This window comes from Aquarana catesbeiana, linkage group LG08, assembly GCF_042186555.1.
Source record: "Aquarana catesbeiana isolate 2022-GZ linkage group LG08, ASM4218655v1, whole genome shotgun sequence".
Classification (NCBI taxonomy): domain Eukaryota; kingdom Metazoa; phylum Chordata; class Amphibia; order Anura; family Ranidae; genus Aquarana; species Aquarana catesbeiana.
In genome coordinates, this window is record NC_133331.1 from 52,578,718 (window position 1) to 52,598,831 (window position 20,114).

The following is a 20,114-nucleotide window of genomic DNA, read 5'->3' on the forward strand; positions in this document are numbered from 1 at the left end:
ACACACACACACATATATATATATATATATATATATATATATATATATATATATATATATATATATATATATATATATATATATATATATATATATACAGTACCTCACAAAAGTGAGTACACCCCTCACATTTTTGTAAATATTTTATTATATCTTTTCATGTGACAACACTAAAGAAATGACACTTTGCTACAATGTAAAGTAGTTAGTCAGAGACTGGTGACATGCTAAAGGGATCAGAAACTGGAGACTAGAGCTGTATGATTCTGGCTAAAATGAGAATCGCAATTTCTTTGCTTAAAAGATATATCACGATTCTCACGGCGTAACATCATCTTTCACATTAAACAAAATCATTTAATTTTTTTTTATTTATTGAAGTGTATTTTTCCCAAAAGATTGCATTTGAAAGACCACTGTGCAAATACAGTGTGACATAAAATATTGCAACAATCACCATTTTATTCCCTAGGGCCTCTGCTAAAAAATATATATAATGTTTGGGGGTTCCAAGTAATTTTCTAGCAAACAAAATCTGATTTTTAACTGTAATGCCGCGTACACACGGTCGGACTTTTCGTCTACAAAAGTCCGACGGACCAAATCCGGCGGACAATCCGATCGTGTGTGGGCTTCCCCGGACTTTCAGCGGACTTTTCCAGCCGCAAATCTGACGGACTTTAGATTTGAAACATGCTTCAAATCTTTACGTCGTAACTCCGCCGGACCCAGAAATCCGCTCGTCTGTATGCTAGTCCAACGGACAAAAACCCACGCTAGGGCAGCTATTGGCTACTGGCTATCAACTTCCTTATTTTAGTCCAGTGTACGTCATCACGTACGAATCCGTCGGACATTTGTGTGATCGTGTGTAGGCAAGTCCGTTCATTAGAAAGTCCGCCGCAAGTCCGCCAAAAGTCCGTCGAAAGTCTGTCGGACGGGCTGTTGGACTTTTGTAGCCGAAAAGTCCGACCGTGTGTACGCGGCATAACAAAATAGTGTCAGAAAAAGGTTTAGACCTTACGTGGTTAAACTTCCTGCATATTCACACAGAAGTTTTATCCCTTTGATCTAATATGGAAGAGTTACAATGTTGTTAAAAACTTGGCAGACTGACAGAGTGAGCAGAGAACTCTCTATACTTAGGAAACTGCAATACAGATCGTCAGAGGGGGCTAATCAAGATCGCGATCTTTTAACGATTAATTGTGCAGCTCTACTAGAGACTTGCTGCCAGAGACTGTCAGAGATTGGGGACATGTGCAGGGTACTGTCAGAGTCTGGGGACATGTGCAGGGTACTGTCAGAGTCTTGGGACATTTCCAAGGCATTGTCAAAGACTGGGTGGGGACATGCTGCTAGAACAGTCATTTTTAACCAGGGTTCCGTGGAACCCTGGTTTTCCTCCAGAGGTGTCCAGGGGTTCTTTGAGCTGTGACTGATTGGCCTCTCATTTGATGGTGCCTGCAGAGTTTTGCGGTTGAACAATGCCATTTGGCAGAACCAGAGGCATGGCACCAATGATCTTTTTATCTACCTGTAAGAGTGGCATTCTGACCAATGTTGTAAAGGTTTTCTTCTTCTCACCAGCCACCAATATGAAACCCAATGATCTCCTAAGAACTATTTTAAGGGTTCCTCTGGGGTAAAAAACTTGAGGAAAGCTGTGCTAGAGAGTCTCAGACTGGGGACATATTGCCAAAGGCTGTCAGAGACTGAAGACATGCTGTCAGGGATTGTCAGACTGGGGTTATGCTGGAGGGAACTGTCAGAGACTAGGGATAGGCCGCATGGGATTTTCAGAAACTGGGAACATGCTGCCCAAGACTGGAGACACGTTACAGGACACTTTAGAGATTGGGGACATGCTATAGGGGACTTTTGGAGACTGAGGACATGCTGCGGGGGATGTTAAAAGATTTGAGACATGCTCCAGGAGGCTGCCAGAGACTTGAGATATTCTGCAGGGGACTGTCTGAGACCAGGGACATACTGAAGGGGACTGTCAGAGACTTGGGACATGCCACTGGAGACATACACATGCATGAATACATATACACACACACACACATACATACATTGTGGAGAGACGACACACACACACAAATACATACACACACACATGCATGTATATATATATACACACATCATTCGCCTGTTCTTTGGGAACCGCTTGCTCGAGGACAGGAAGACATCTCCCTAGGAAGGTAATTAGTACTCTATGGTGGTCCTTAGATAAAAAATGGAAGCATATATTTGACTGGTACATACAAGCGATGCAATATTTTATTAAATGGATCGTTTATGACATAACAATGGTGGTAATATAAAGACTTAGTTAAGCAGAATATTTACTAGTCTGTACATCTGATGTTAATGGGGCAGTCACAGAGAAGATCAGTCGGGAGCCGCGTCCTGCTGGAAGAATCTTAGCTGTGGCGGTCAGGCGCTGGCGGTGGGGATGGGAGGGGGTGGGGGGGACGGTCACTGTGAACTGTCTCATTTCATTATATGAGGGACATACTGGAGGTGACAGAGGGAATTTGTCACAATGCATGTTTCTATGATCGCTTGCTGGGTCTGTCCTGCTCATTATAGCCCTTGCATGAGTCCATAGGGAGCTTATGGCAGGTGTGGACACTGCTGTGGGGTTGTGGAAAGGCAAAATTTGCTCCAGACTAGGGTGACATCATTTCAGGGGGCTGCATGAGAAGTTATATGGACATGGGCCAAAAAAAAAAAAAACTGGACGAAATCTACGAAAATATTCTGAAGATACTGATATGACATTGCTTCCTTTCCAAGTAACAAAGGGTCTAGACTTCATTTAATGGAAAACTCCACTTTGCACACGTGAAATATGCACACATGACTCATATACACTGTTTGTTTTTGATGCACTTTTGATGCATTCCCATTGACTTACAATGGAAGGTGTGTTTTTGGTGCGCTTTTGAAAAACTGCACCAGAGACTTAGCATGCACAACTTTTCAAAATTCAGCGCACCCGCAGAACAGTAATGTGAGCAGTTACATAGGATTTAAAGGAGAAGTACAGCCAAAGCTTGTTTGGCTGTACTTCTCCTGTGGATCACAGGAGTGCAGTTCGTTCTGCACTTCTGTGACCCATTTTCAGCAGACAGCGGGCTTAAGCCCACTGTCTGCTGATGTCACAGAGCCGGTCCAGGCAGGATCCGCCCACATGCCTGGAACGACACCTGGCTGAGCCTCTCAGCGAGCCGCAGAGAGCCTGAGCCGGCTGCTCCCACCCCCTCCAAAATCCAGAGCTCCAGTGAGCAGGGAGCAGAGCAGAGAGACGGTGACTGACAGTCACCAGCTCTCTGCTCACAGAGCTGTGAGAACTGTGTGATCGATCGGTTCTCAGTGTTAGAACCGGCAGGGGACAGATGCAGCATCCACCTAGGTAAGTTTGATTTTTACAAAACAAACAAATCCCATACTTCTCTTTTAAAGGTGCATTGCTTTCATGCATTATTAGAAATTAATGTAGAACAATCAAACTGTCATTTAAACACATACAATACATATACAGGAAATGATTCTACCTACCAAGGTATCTTTATTCCTGTCCATCCAGTCCTGAGATTTACACAGCTCTGTTACATAGCATATCCAAGTCATTACAGTTTAGGTATACACCAGAGTCTTTTTTTCACCTCCAGCCTGCTGACTGGACCATTAATAATCTCCAGTACCGGTGTTCACAATTGAGTGATTTGAAGCTACAACACTCGACAGTGAGATTTTCATTATTCTCAATGCCTATTCAACCCTGAGCATTGTGCCACTTGAGGCTTAAAGCTCAACATTCGAAGACATAAATGAGCTGCTTTTAGGGCAGAATTGCACATTTTGGACCCAATAGAATCAAAGCTCCATTCAGTCCTATGCAAGGCGCAACATTGCCCACCCATTTTCGCACATCACATTTAGGGCAGCCCATTCATTTACACATAAAAAAAACACAAAAGAAGTGCATGACCCTTTTCAAAAATCATGTCAAACCAAAGCTCATGCTATTATTATTATTATTATTATACGGGATTTATATAGCACCAACAGTTTGCGCAGCGCTTTACAATATAGGAAGACACTACACCATTAATACAATTCAAAACAAGAGGGTTAGAGAAGCCCTGCTCCTGCGAGCTTACAATCTAAGAGGGAGGGGCTGGTGAAACAAAAAGGTAGGGACCCCGAGGGATGAACTGATGAGGAGAGGAGAAGATTTGGTTGTTAGCTGGAAGACATGGTAGGCTTCCCTGAAGAGATGAGTATTCAGGGATTGCCTAAAAGTGGACAGAGTAGGAGATAACCGGACAGATTGGGGTAGTGAGTTCCAGAGGATGGGAGAGGCTCTGGAGAAATCCTGGAGACGAGCATTGGAGGAGGAGACAAGGGAGCTCTAGAGAGCAGAAGGTCTTGGGAGGAGCAGAGAGGACAGTTTGGGTGATATTTGGAGAGAAGATTGGTGATGTAGCTCGGGGCAGAATGGTGAATGGCTTTGTATGTTATTTTTAGTGTTTTGAACTTTATTCGTTGGGCAATGGGAAGCCAATGGAGGGATTGGCAGAGAGGAGTGGCGGACACTGAACTGTTTTTAAGGTGGATGAGTCTGGCAGCGGAATTCATGATAGACTAAAGAGGGGACAGCTTGCGGAGAGGTAGGCCAATGAGGAGGGAGTTACAATAGTCAAGGCGAGAGATAACAAGGGAGGGAATAATTTGATTAGTGGTGTCAACGGTTAGAAAGGGGCGTATTTTGGAGATGTTTCGGAGGTGAAGTCTGGACGATTTGGATAGTGATTGGATTTGACCAGACCAGCTCAGGGTGGGTGGCTCAGCTACTATATATACAGTGTATGTATATATATATATATATATATATATATATATATATATATATAGCTGTGACTAGCAGCATTCGCCACCCCCCGCTTATTACAGGGCCAGGGCAGGCGGCTCAGTCTCTGGTACTCAGTACACCCGGGCGGCAGCTGGAGAGGACACAGTGTGCAGCGGTAGCCGCGCCGACTGGGTGGAGAATAGATAGCAGCTCAGCAGAGCAGAAGTGCAAAAGGAGAAGGAAATCACAGGTCAGGTGCAGCCGCAGCGCCGAAGGTGTTCAGGCAAAAAAAAAAAAGCCAAAGGAGGCCAGGGATTCCGCTACCCTCGGGATAGTGTCACCCCTCTGGTGGTTGTCACCTGGGTGCGGGCCGCACCCCCCTAGTGATGTCACTGGTACCCTGGCATGAAGGACTGGTGGTTGTATTATTGATCTTGACGGAGAAGTCGGGGGGGGGGGGGGGGGCACGGGCTGGAGGAAAAATGATGAGCTCTGTTTTAGAAAGATTGAGTTTGAGCAGCATAGAGGTGGTACTGGAAGCCATGGGAGTTTATTAACCACTTGCCAACCGGCTCACGCCGATATACGTCGGTAGAATGGCACGGACAGGCATATTAACGTACCTGTATGTTGCCCTTTAAGATGCGGCATTGTGGGCATGCACGCGCCCGCCGCGAGCATCGTGAGTGTGATCGTGGGTCCCGCAGACTCTATGTCCGCGGGGATACCCGCGATCATCTCACGGAGAGGAAGAACGGGGAAATGCTGATGTAAACAAGCATTTCCCCATTCTTCCTAGTGACAGGACACTGATCACAGCTCCCTGTGATCGGGAGCGGTGATCAGTGTCGTGACACACGTAGCCCATCCCCCCCTACAGTTAGAACACATCCCTAGGACACACTTAACCCCTTCAGCGCCCCCTCCTGGTTAACCCCTTCACCGCCAGTCAAATTTACACAGTAATCAATGCATTTTTAATCGCACTGATCGCTGTATAAATGTGAATGGTCCCAAAATAGCACCAAAAGTGTCCAATCTGTCCTCCAAAATGTCGCCGTCATGATCGCCGCCATTACTAGTAAAAAAAAAATATTAATAAAAATGCCATAAAACTATCCCCTATTTTGTAGACGCTATAACTTTTGCGCAAACCAATCAATAAATGCTTATTGCAATTTTTTTTACCAAAAATATGTAGAAGAATACGTATCGGCCTAAACTGAGGGAAAAAAAAAATTTTCATATATTTTTTGGGAATATTTATTATAGCAAAAAGTTAAAAAATATTGCGTTTTTTTCAAAATTGTCGGTCTTTTTTGTTTATACTTTAGTATAAGCACTTTAGTTTTAAGCATGTTCTTGCCTAGTAATTAGCTTAATATTGATTTGAAAAAAATATATATATATAAAAAAAGGGTCAGCCTGATACGAATGCAAAAATGTCCAAACTCTCAAAAAAGTGTCTGAAAAATGACCAAAGACACATCGCACAAATGTGAATGGCATAAAACTTAAAAATATTTTTTAGGAATTCTTATGTTATGACTATTATAAATGTATTATATTTTAACATTATTAAAGTATATTATTACATTATTAATATTACTGTATTAATAATAATTAAAAAATATGAATTTGGTCCTGATTATTAATCACAAATAATAGAACGTCATTGTTATTAAATATTTGTAAAAAAATCACAAAAAATTGGCTAATTGGATAAAAAAAATATATGGTAACATAATTGCAAACAAACAAAAATGACCGACACCACTTTTTTTTTTTTTTTTGCACCTCTGTCCAACCACAACGGTATTTTTAGGATCCTATTTCAGATTTGTTCACCTTTGTGCCTAAAATTCTCATATGGCGGCACAGCTATCCGCCTTCTGCACCCACTGCTGGGAAGTGCAATGCAATGACAAACAAGGACAAATTCGGTGAATATGGGCAAACCCGGGACTGCACATGGACCAACAGTCCGGCCCGTTTTGTGAATAGGTCCTACAAGCTCTCACCACATTTTGTTGGAAATGTTATTGGGAGGTTCCCCCCTCCCTGCCCTCTGTGATGAAGGAACAATGAGAGTCTCATGTATAATGTAACACCCTGTATGAGACAGGGCGCGGTGCCAGGGCCTGGGTACACCAGACGCCCTCCTGGGAAAAAGTTCTGTCTGTGGTTTGAGGAGATAACAGGGTGAGGCTGATAGGCCTTCCAAAGCCGCACTTCATCTGCTGTGGTCATGGAGCCGCCAATGCTCCAGCCCTGTCCATAGGGGCTCCACCTTCAGTGGATAGTCATTGTGTTCCTTTATACATACAACAGGTTGAATCTTATCAGAGAATTACCAGACAAAATTACTTCTAATATTAAAAATTCCTGACATCAGTAAAGAAAAGGATCCACTTATCAGGGCCGGCCGAGGGGTGGGCAGCCAGCACTTCCAGGTTTCTTCAGCAACCATTGTGACCCCAGTGACTCTTTTGACTTTAGCAACCCCTTTTCCTCCAGTGACCCCTGTGTCCCCAGTGATCTGCACTCCTTTGTTACCGGTGACCCCTGTGTCTCCAGTGATCTGAACCCTTGTGAGTGGCCTCTGTGTCTCCAGTGATCTGCATTCCGGTTTTACCTGTGACCCCTGTGTCTCCAGTGATCTGAACCCTTGTGTCACCAGTGGCCCCTGTGTCTCCAGTGATCTGCACTCCTTTGTCACCAGTGGCCCCTATGTCTCCAGTGTTTTGCACCCCTGTGTTACCGGTGACCCCTGTGTCTCCAGTGATCTGTACTCCTGTGTTACTGGTGACCCCTGTGTCTCCAGTGATCTGCACTCCTGTGTCACCAGGGTGTCTCCAGTGATCTGCACTCCCGTGAGTGGCCCCTGTGTCTCCAGTGATCTGCACTCCTGTGTCACCAGGGTGTCTCCAGTGATCTGCACTCCTTTGTCACCAGTGGCCCCTGTGTCTCCAGTGATCTGCACCCCTGTGTTACCGGTGACCCCTGTGTCTCCAGTGATCTGAACCCTTGTGTCACCAGTGGCCCCGTGTCTCCAGTGACCTGCACTCCTTTGTCACCAGTGGCCCCTGTGTCTCCAGTGATCTGCACCCCTGTGTTACCGGTGACCCCTGTGTCTCCAGTGATCTGAACCCCTGTGTCACCAGTGGCCCCTTTGTCTCCAGTGATCTGAACCCCTGTGTCACCAGTGGCCCCTGTGTCTCCAGTGATCTGAACCCCTGTGTCACCAGTGGCCCCTCTGTCTCCAGTGATCTTCACTCCTGTGTCATTAGTGACCCCTTTGTCTCCAGTGATCTGCACTCCTGTGAGTGGCCTCTGTGTCTCGAGTGATCTACACTCCTGTGTCACCAGTGGCCCTGTGTCTCCAGTGATCTGCACTCCGGTGCTACCGGTGACCCCTGTGTCTCCAGTGATCTGAACCCTTGTGTCACGAGTGGCCCCTGTGTCTCCAGTGATCTGAACCCTTGTTTCACGAGTGGCCCCTGTGTCTCCAGTGATCTGCACCCCTGTGTCTCCAGTGGCCCCTGTGTCTCCAGCGATCTTCACTCCTGTGTCTCCAATGACCTGCATTTCTGTGTTTACAGTGACCTCTGCACTCTGCAGGATCATTACTTTTTTTTTCTCACTTCTGGAACAAACCACTTTCAAAAGAAATCAAATAAAATTCTGTAGTTAGGTTTTACATACCTTGATTTTGTACTTGCTAAATTAATTCTTATTGACAAGCAGTATAAAGCTGAAGTTCTACATACAGTATATTTTGGCTTCCCTGGCACCCTGCCCCCGCCCCACATGTGAAACTGACTGCCCTGTCTCCCCCCCCCCCCCCCCCCCATAAACCCTTTTCCCCACAGATGAAGAATCATCCATTTCTGTATTGGAGTCATGTGTCTCTCCTGACCCGTCCATCTCGCCAGTCATGTGACGCTCATGTTACTCTGCTTTGTCACATTCCATGCGAAGATTTAACCTGAAGCTGCTGATGTCGGTAGGAATCCAGTTACGGTTCTGCGAGCAATTAGGAAATGATCAGTCTGCATTCTTTTACTGAATCTTGAAGATTGTGTGCCGATTCTTCTTCAATTAAAAGTGCAGCTTTGTTTTCCTGCAGAGCCGGGGTTCTGGATTTAGGAAGAATAACCATAGACTGTATACCTGCCTAAGGGGCCATCAGTCATCTGGGACCGGTCATGTGTCCCAGATGACTGCAGGGGGGAGGGGGCGAGGAGAACTTCCAAGTTCTGCCCCTCCTCCTCAAAAAAAGTACATGCCAAAAGTGGCAGGGGAGAGGGGGAGGAGTACTTAAAGCGGAACTTCCCCTTTTGGGTGGAGCTCCACTTTAAAGCGTCGCCTATGGAGATTTTTATGTATTGTCATTTGTCGCCATTCCACAATGATGCGTAATTTTAAAGCGTGACATGTTAGGATTTACGTGGCGTAAAATCATCTTTCACATTTTACAAAAATTGGGGTATATATTGTTTTGTTTTTTAATTCATTAAAGTGTATTTTTTCCAAAATTGCTTTTAAAAAAACGCTGTGCAAATACCGTGTGACATAAATATTTGCAATGGTCGCCATTTTATTCCCTAGGGTCTCTGCTAAAAAAAAAAAAAAAAATATATATATATATATATATATATATATATATATATATATATATATAATGTTTGGAGGTTATAAGTAATTTTCTAGCAAAAAATTGTGACTTAAACTTGTAAGCAAAAAGTGCCAGAAAAAGCTTGGTCTTCAAGTGGCTAAAAAGCTGTCCCTGAACTCCAGTCCAGTGACTTTGCCTAGGCTGAGATGATGTCATCGGTCTGTTGCAGGCAAGAGGAAGCATTTCCTCAGTCTCCTCTCCCCCAGTGATCAGACTGCAACAATATATTTGTGTAGCAATTCACAAAGTGGGAGCATGCAGTAGGGGCTGATCTGTGTCAGACATCTCAGTCCAGGAAATAGATGGTGATTGTGGATGATCTCTGAACAAAGATGGCGCTTCCTTCTGGAGAGAAAAGCAGATAAAGGCAAGGTCAGGGAGAATACTGTGACCTTTGTGAGAGGTAATACATTCCTGGGAGTCTAACTCTCCTATAACTAAGCATGCATATACCTAATATAAAAAAAATGTATCTGATGACAGGTCTGCTTTAAGTTGGCTGTAAGCTTTTCAGCAGAGGGAGTTTGAGAAATCACCACCTTGGCTTTCTGGTGTCTTTATAGAGGGGTGTTGCACATTCCTCGTGTCTGTCTACAAATAATAGCAGCTCGGCCAATGGCCCATTGAGAATTTTTTTTGCAGGGGCCCCTGGCCCTTAGTGACACCCCAATTGTTGCCCATATTTGTCTATTCTGGCAGGATCAGTATCTCTTATAGAGGCTGGTTCACTGGAAGGAGATTAGATTGTCAGCTCTGCTGGTCAGTTTCCAAGTGCTTGTTGGAGTAAAAGAAAAATGTTTTCCCCATATTGAGCGTTATATTAAGCCAGATATAATTAGGGGAGGTCAGCAAGGGGCAGCTGCCTAAGGTGCGGAGCAGAGAGGGGTCACAGCACCTTAGGGAACTTGGAAAATGCCTTTGGGGTCAGCGCTTGTTGCTAACAGCTGACTCCAGATAGGGTCATCGGTGACAGCTCGCCAACAGGGGAATTGCCGGAATTCGGTTTCCATTATCCCTTGTGAAAAATGGCACTGCCATGGGATCAAGCAGGAAGGGGAGACTCCATAGGATGATGTCAGGTTTTGTCTCCCTTAGCACACAAATGAAAATAAATTGTATCTCTGAATTTTTATTTTTTAATGATATTTGTTTTCAGTTTTGTATGTTTTTTTGTTTATTTTTTCATTATTTATTAATATCTTTTTTGTTATTGTTTTTAGCGTTTTTTTTTAATGTATTATTATTTATTTGGGGGTTTTTTGTTTTGTTTTTCATGTTATTAATATATATATATATATTTTTTGTTAAGATTTTTTTGTATTTATTTCTTTATTTTTTTCATGCATTTTAAGGCTTCAGTGTTTTTGTTTTAGCCAATGGAAAGCTAGTCACTAGAAGAAGGAGAATACAGTTGTTAGATGAAAAATTACACGAAAAAACACGTTGCATGCATTTCAAGGCGTATTTCAGGCACCAAATCATGTGATCATGCCCCATAGAAGCTCCTGTGCTTTTTCTGAGCATTGAATGACATCAGGTGTGATCATGTAATAGAATGGCAAGGAGGACTGAGTGGCGGTTCACACTGATGCAGTGCAGGAACCACAGGCAATTTGAACAGGAATCACACCGTATTCCTGTTCAAATCACATGCAATTCTTCACCAGTGTGATTTGAGCCATTCATTCTTTGTAGCTCAAATCCGACCGCTTCCGCACCAAAATTGTGCAGGAGCCTGGGTTCACACTAATGCGTGCGGAACACGCATATGATTCACACAGGAATCGCGCCGCATTCCTGTGCACGTCACATGCAATCTCTTTGCAATGCGATTTGAGCCATATGTATGGCTCAAATCGCATCCGCACCAAAATAGTGCAGGACCTTTTTTTTCACACCTGATTCTGGCACTGCATTTTGTGATCTGTCTCAGGGTGTCGTTACTCTAACACTGACGCACGTAGAAGTCCGCATTGGACGCCGTGCTATTGCTATGCAGCGTGATGCAATGCGAGGAAACGTAGTGAACCTTGTGCTTTTCCCACATCGCATCAGTGTGAACCAGGGCGGACCCTTTTTTTTGCAGCACCAGAATTAGATCATATGGGTGTTCACACCTATGTGATCTGATTCTGCAAATCGTACTGCGTTTTGCGAACTGATTTTGGGGTGTTGCTAACTTAACATACTCACCCACAGTGGTTCGTTTGAAGGGGGTGCGATTTTGACGTGATGCGTAAACTGCACAGAATTCGCTGCAGATTTCGCACCGCATCAGTGTGACCTGGGACTCAGAGTTTAAATGCTGATGGAAACACACTTCAAATCGCTCAGGGATGAATGGGCCCCTGAATAGTTTGTCTTGTGATACCCAAAGCATGACAGCACTTAAGATGAAGAATCCTATTATACTTAGAGGCTGTTCACACCTGAGCATTTTGTTGGTGTCACCTGTTGCGTGAAGCTCAAAAAAAGTACAAGAGCTTCTTTAGGGTGGAATTATGCCGTTTTGGCCCCAATGACCATAATGGGTAGATCTGAAAAAAATTCTACAATCCCTGCTCTAAGTTCTGTCTGCACACCTCCTTTGCCCTTCAAGGGTTCCCACCACCCCTGCTCCAGGTTCTTGGGTCTGCACACCTATTGTGCCCATTATGAGGGGTTCCCACTATCCCTGCTACAGGTACCTGGGTCTGCAAACCTATTGTGCCCTTTAGACCCCTTTCACACTGCCGACGCCCAGGCGTCAGCGGTAAAGCAGCGCTATTTTTAGCGCCGTTTTAGCGGTGCTATTCGGGCGCTAGTGGGGCGGTTTTAACCGAAAAGGGGCGCAGCGCTGCCCCATTGATTGCAGCGGTGGAGCTGCTGGCAGAACTTTTTCTGATGCCCTGCCAGAGCACCGCTCCAGTGTGAAAGCCCTCGGGCTTTCACACTGGAGTGAATGGAGCAGCTTTTTTCAGGCGCTATGGAGGCGCTATTTTTATGCTGTAGCGCCTGAAAAATGCTCCAGTGTGAAAGGGGTCTTATGCAGGGTTCTCATCATCCCTGCACTGAGTTCCTAGTTCTGTTCTCCTGCTGTGCCCATTATGTGGGATTCCCACAATCCCTTCTCCAAGTTCCCAGGTTTGCACACCTACTGTGCCCAGTATGAGGCTTTCCCACCATCCTTGCTTTGAGTTCCAGGGTCTCCGCACCTGCTGTGCTCATCATGAAGGGTTCTCAACATCCTTGCTTTGAGTTCCCGAGTCTCCACACCTGCTGTGCTCATTATGAAGGGTTCTCACCATCCCTGTGTTGAGTTCCTGGTTCTGCTCTCCTGCTGTGCCCATTATGAGGGGTTCCCACCATCTCTTCTCCAAGTTCCCAGTCTGAACACCTGCAGTGCCCATTATGGGGGGTTCTCACCATCCCTGCTGAAGGGAGATTTTAAAAGTTAGAACTGGAACACACAATGGTGGGCTGGAACCAAGCTGGGATCTGTTGTCTGGACATCTTGCAGCTGGAGTTCCCAAGGGATATAAATAAGCCAGTTTGTGATTCATCCCACCAGTCTCCACCTATAACCGAAAAATCACTCTAACATAATTGCGTGCTGCTTTTTGCATCATTGGTCATTTTATTTTTAATATTCTCTCCCTCAGATTATTACATTTTGTAGATTTGTGGTATTAATAGCCGCACAGAGTACACCGTGTCTTATCACGGCGTTCCGTAACTAACTGGACAAGCGCACCTCTTCACCCTGGGCTGCTTGTTACGTGCATGCTTGTTACATTAGTAACAAGCTTGTCAGACTGTATTGCTGTAATTGACATGTGAGATTACACGGCACCCCCTCCCTGCCCATCCACCCACATCTCATGCATCACCTCCGATTACTGGAGACAGGTACTCGCTGTAGGAGCGCTGACTGTGGTGTGTGTGCGCCTCCACGTGGACAGACCCGAGAACGAAGCAGAGCTGCAGATGGTGCATGTATTAAAGGAAAAACTGTCATTATGAACACATGAAAGCTTCCATTGCTGATCTCCTTGCAAAAATAGCAGTTGTCTGGCTGTCTTTGGCATTAAGGCTTGGAGTTACTGCATTGAACAAGTATGCAACAAATGAAATCATAACTACTGGTCTACATACCTGTTCAAGAACTCTTTCAAACTCTTTAAAAGTCTAAGATGATTTGAGGTCCAATGTGATTGATGACTCAAGGTCCAACGTGATAGTTCGAGTTGCAAAATGATGACGCAAGGTCTTAGGTGATGATTTGAGTTCCTAGGTGATGACGTAAGGTCCAAGGTGATGATTTCCATTCCAAGGTGATAACTTGAGGTCCAAGGTGATGACTTAAGGTCCAAGGTGATGATTTCCATTCCAAGGTGATAACTTGAGGTCCAAGGTGATGACTTAAGGTCCAAGGTGATGATTCCAGTTCCAAGGTGATGACTTGCATTACAAGGTGATGCCTTGAGGTCCAAGGTGATGATTCGAGTTCCAAAGTGATAACTTGAGTTCCAAGGTGGTGACTTAAGGTCCAAGGTGATGATTTGCGTTCCAAGGTGATGACTTGAAGTCCAAGATGATGCGTTTCAAAGGCTTTAAATAGTCTCCTTCATCAGGACTAAAAGCATATATACATAATATGGCCAAAGGTTTGTGGACACCTGACCATGACACCTATGTGAGCTTGTTGGACATCCCATTCCAGAACTATATCCATTATTAAGGAGTTGTCCACCTCGCCCCTGCTTATGATTATAACATCTACTCTACTGGAAAGTTTTTTCCACAAGATTTTGGAGAGTGTCTAGGGGAATTTGTCCCCATTTGTGAGGTCAAGTACAGATGTTGGATGAGAAGATTTGGCTCACAATCAGTGTTCCAATTCATCCCAAAGGTTTTCAGTATGTTCAGTAGGGGTGAGGTCAGGACTATGTGCAGGACATTTTAGTTCCTCCACACTAAACTAGTCAAACCATGTCTTTATGGAGCAGCAGAGGGGCACAGTCATGGTGGAACAGAAAAGGGCCTTCACCAAACTGTGACCACAAGGATGGTGTCACACTCTCCTCTCCTGGGATCTCTGGGTCTTCTTTTCAAAGTGCGGTTTCACCCAGAGCAACGGCACCATGGCCAATCAGGAGGCAGCTCACCTGATTGCCACAGCTTCAAATTTCTAAGTGAACCAAGCCTCAATATTTAAGTGATTTTATACTATGCCTAGCTTAGACCCTTGTGCTTCCAGAGTCTTACCTGCATCCTTGGGCCACCAGTATCTTTCATGCTTCCTTAATCAGTGCCCTTCTGCCTCCTCCATGCTTTCCACCAGCACTAGGTGTGTTGCACTGTGCATTCCAAGCTGCCAGTGTTTGCGAGTACCTCTGCCCCTTTTGTATGTGCCTGTGTCTCTAGTGCATCTCCATGTGCCCTGTGTCTCTGAGTGCACCCCAGAGCACCCTGTATCATCTAATGACTCCTAGTGTGCCCCTGTTCACCCCCCTTGCTGCAAGTATGCCTTATGCCGCCGTACACACGGTCGGATTTTCTGACGGAAAATGTGTGATAGGACCTTGTTTCGGAAATTCCGACCGTGTGTAGGCTCCATCACACATTTTCCATCGGATTTTCCGACACACAAAGTTTGAGAGCAGGCTATAAAATTTTCCGACAACAAAATCCGTTGTCGGAAATTCCGATCGTGTGTACACAAATCCGACGGACAAAGTGCCACGCATGCTCAGAATAAATAAAGAGATGAAAGCTATTGCCCACTGCCCCGTTTATAGTCCCGACGTACGTGTTTTACGTCACCGCGTTCAGAATGATCGGATTTTCCGACAACTTTGTGTGACCGTGTGTATGCAAGACAAGTTTGAGCCAACATCCGTCGGAAAAAATCCTAGGATTTTGTTGTCGGAATGTCCGAACAAAGTCCGACCGTGTGTACGGGGCATAAGCGTGCCATGAGTCTTCTAGTAACTCCAAGTCCGTCCCCCCCCCCCCCAATTCACCTCTGTGACTCCAGTGCACTCCAAGGCAACCTGTGTGACTCCTAATGTGCCTCTGTGCACCCCTTTTTCTCCAAGGGTGCGTTGTGTCTTCTACTAACTCCAAGTGCACCCCTGTGACTCCAGAGCACCCTTTCTCATCTATTGACTCCTTGTGTGCCCCTGTGCACCCCCTTTTCTCTAAGTGTGCCTCAGTGTGCCCTGTGCCTTCTAGCAATTCCAAGTCTGCCCCTGTGCTCCCTGGGACTCCAGTGCACCCCATAGCATCCTATGTCATCTAGTGACTCCTAGTGTGCCCTGTGCCCCTCTGATCTACATTTATAACAGGAATTGAAGTGCCACACTGTTGCTCAGTAGTTCAGATAACATTTTATTCCAGTAGGGCCAGACAAACAAAAGGATATCCAATGTGTTTCAGGGGTTCAACAACTCTTCATCAGAGCTTCTGAAGTCTGAGGTTTGGCCCTCTGTGACACTTGCCATGCAGCCTCCAGTATGTTTCTGCATCACCTGGACTGCCCTTCTATCATAGGATAGGGACCTCTGTCCATGACATGTCTTTGTATCTAGGGATGCACCGATACCATTTTTTTTACGAGTACCGATACCCTTTTTTTTACTACTCACCGATACCAATTACCGATACCTACCGCAACTGTTTTGTTTTCACTTCAGCTGTCAGCAATGGTACAAAGCATTGAAAAGTTATTTACAAATTAAATAAATAGATTGTTTTTTAATTTCGGGCTTTTTCAATGTGAAATGTGTAAATATATGTTAATATATGTGTGTAAAATATTTACTAACAAAGCAAACAAAAAGAAGTTTTATTGTTTAACGCTTATAAAATAGACGTGAACAAAAAAAAAGAAAAGCAGGAAAATAATTAAATGGAAGAGAATAGGGAGTTAATAAGGGCTGATTAGAGTAAATTAGGGGTTAATAAGGGGTTAAACAGAGGAACATTTGTTCATCCCTTTGATCTGCAGATGAAGAAACCAAAAGTTTCAAAAAGAAACAATGTTTCTTTTTATTTTAGTGTTTCAGCCTGAGCAGTGTTGTTGATAAACATTGCTGGCTGCTTTTTTTTTTTGACAGCTCCAATTACCGGGAGACCCACTGACAGCTCAAAGTCTCAAAGTATCGGTTTCAGGCGTCGGTGCATTTGCAGGAGTACCAATACTTGTGCAAATACTCGGTATCGCCACCGATACTAATATCAGTGCAACCCTATGTGTATCCCACATACTTTTGGCCATATAGTGCACAATGTATATTTTTTTCACCATGATGAAAAGGACACATTACAGCTCTAAAAACACGATGGCTTGTTACTCTGAACTTTTATGACAAAATCATTTATTTTGGTATGGCTCTTATGTTACTTGTACACCCCCTGGATTCCTTATGCGTTCTTTCTATGGGGCCCTTCCATGTCTGCAAAAACCAGAGCCATTGCTGCATCACGGAGGTTACTCTACACCGCAAAATCAAATAGTATTTGGATCGTGCACCTCTGACTTACTTCATCCAGGGAATCTTTAAAATGGCTCTAATCAATATTTTTCTCATATTATCAAACTGATCCTGTGCTTGTTCAATTCAGCGACACATCGCTCTGACAAAATACTCACCACAATGCCGATCGTATATAAAACATCATGAGGTTGCTCACGAGATTTGTTTTGTGTAACCTTTAACATTTTACCAACTCTGTGTGAACTTACATGAACCCACATGACCGAAATTTCCTCTAAAGTGCCACACATTATGGTCTGATTGTACAGTTTTTATGAGCTCCACTTTAGAGTCCTTGATCTCCAGTCAGTGACTTTGTCTAGGCTGAGATGACGTCATCGGGCCTGTCTGCTACAGGCAGGAGGCAGCAGTTCCTCAGTCTCCTTTCTCCAGTGATCAGACTACAAATTGTAACTTTGTAGCAATTTACAAATTTGATGGAAGGTATCTGACATTTCTTATTGTTCTGGTTTGCAGGCTGCGCAGGCTGCGGCAGGGACATCAAGAACGGCCAAGCCTTACTAGCGCTGGACAAGCAGTGGCATCTCGGCTGCTTCAAGTGCAAATCCTGCGGCAAAGTTCTGACCGGCGAGTACATCAGCAAGTACGTAATTACTTCCAGTTTGGGTCGGTCCTGATGCAGTACCGAACCTTTATTGGGTTTCAGACACAGCTAGGCTTATGACATATATATTCAGTTTTATCCTATTAAAACGGGTTAGAGAAGCATATTCTGTACTATGCCTGAGACTGACTTTGAGAGTTATGTCAGCTTCCTGACCCTCATGCTGATAAAAGAAGAAGAAGAAGAGATAAGGAAGTGCAGCAATATTGTGCAACATTATTGCGCTTCCCTCTCTCTTCTCTTTTTCTTATAAGGTGTATACATCATCTTGTGTACGGTATTCGCCTGGGACAGCTGCATTGAAAACTGCGGTTTTTGGTTCCATCTATGTTTGGAGTTTTCTATGGGTCCATACACACTGGGCTTAAAAAAGGCAGTTCTTTTGGAAGGAAAAAAAACGCTCATTTGGCATTAGTTTCTGCTAGAAAACTGCTCTCAAAGAACGCAAACCAGAAGGTTTTGTTTTCTGCTTCTAAATGCTGAGCTTAAAATATTCCTCTAAACGTCCTAATGTGTATGGACACATGGAATAATATTAACTGCTTCTATAGGCAAAACTCCTGTGCAAGCAGCGTTTTTTGAGCCCAGCATGCATGGACCCTATCTATAGCATGGAGCACGGAGCGGCTGCAGGGGTGCTGACAGCTTGTCAAGCCCAGAGGTAAGTACAGCGAGGACTGGGGGGTGGGGAGGGTGTCCAATGTTGGTTCACCTTTAAAAAAATTTCTGTAAAGGTGAACTATCACTTTAAACTGAGCTGCAAATAATGAATAAAGAATGGGAGTCCCTGTCTGAGACTTGATTCACACCTATGCTTTTTTGGTACTTTTTGTATTTTGCAGATTTGAACTACAGTCCATTTAACATGGTTTCCTATGGAACACGTTCTGTAGTACAAATCTGCAAAATGCAAAAAGCACTAAAAATGCATAGGTGTGAATCAGGCCTGAGACAGGACAATTAGAGTTTGTCTACCTGTATAATAATAATTTTATATATATATATATATATATATATATATATATATATATATATATGGTTATATAATTACTGAACAGTAGAATAGAGCAGTCCAGGCCTGCCATACAAACTGCAGACTGTGCAGCACTGTAGCTGTCGCTGTACTGCCTCTGTTCTGTGTGCAAACAGCACTGCTGCCATCTAATGGACTTTTCAGGGAATAGCAGCCAAGCCAAGACACATTATGGCATTATCTGCAAATCCTATAATGGGAAGAATTATATTTATTGTTATTAAATGGAAAATAGTTATTCTGTGTTTATTCATAATTGCTATGATTATAATACATGTGAGTCAGCTAAGGCTATTACACATTCACCAGATCAAGGCCCATTTGACACCACACAGCATTTATAATTTTTCCTGTATTTGATGAATGATTTGTTAAACTCTGCTTAACATCCAGATTTACAGGTGTAGGTACCATTGTACACCCACCAGCAATGATCATTTTTCAGACACTTGTCATTTGGAGGTGACATGGCAAGCTTTTATCAGTGGTGTCTTTGAGTAGCTTAAAGCGGTACAAAACCCAAAACCAAAAATGTAATATATCGATGCTTACCAATCATTTGATATGGTTGCTGCATTCGTTTCTTTTTTTCTTTTTTTTTTTTTTTTTTTTAGGCTTTTCACCCTATGTTTTTACTTGCCGTTTAAAAAGTAGCCACTATAGAGGGGTACGCTTTGTTCATGTTTCATGTCTGAGGTTTACAACCACTTTAATTCACTGGGGACAGCCAGTAACACACCTCCTGTATTAGCGTGCCTCTACTCTGAAAGAAGGAGAAGCAGAGACAGCAGCATTGTCAGTCTGGGGGGGGGGGAGTGTTAGATGCATTAGCAGATTTAAATACACTAACAAATTGAAGCCAAACTCCAGGTCTAACTTTATAAGCAGTTACAGCAACATTTTTTTTTTTTTTTGGGATAAAGGTTTTACATGAATAAATAAAACCTGACCAATGTAAGCACCCCTGCCAGTGTTAGATGGTTTGTTTCATGTCTGTAACTGCTACATCTGCAAGACAGTTTGTTCTGTTGAAAAAACAGTCTTACTGGCAAGATCACCAGGTAAAAATCTAATAAAGAAAGTCTAAAAAAATACTAAAAAAAAAAACTAATGCAGCCATCACATAAGAAATGGTAAGCTGCAATATAAATAAATAGCAACAAATAAAAGCAAATAAATGTTTGCTTTTGAGTTTAATGCTGCTTTAAAAGAGAAGTAGAGTTTTTTTTTCCCCCTTTTATACTTACCTAGGTGGATGCAGCATCAGTCCGATGCTGCATCTGTCCCCCGCCGCCTCTGCACTGAGAACCAAACGATCGCACATCGCCGATGGCTCGGTTCTCACAGCTCCCCGAGCAGAGAGCTGCTGACTGTCAATTGGCAGCTCTCCT

The 20,114-nt window shown here is 43.9% G+C and overlaps 1 protein-coding gene across 1 annotated transcript in view; it reads left to right on the top strand.

Moving 5' to 3' along the window:
* ABLIM1 (actin binding LIM protein 1) overlaps positions 1–20,114 on the top strand; it is a 375,358-nt gene that overhangs the window by 166,775 nt on the left and 188,469 nt on the right. The window contains exon 5 of the mRNA XM_073595843.1: positions 17,543–17,669. Coding sequence (XP_073451944.1) covers positions 17,543–17,669 — 127 coding nt within the window. The remainder of the gene's footprint in view (positions 1–17,542; positions 17,670–20,114) is intronic.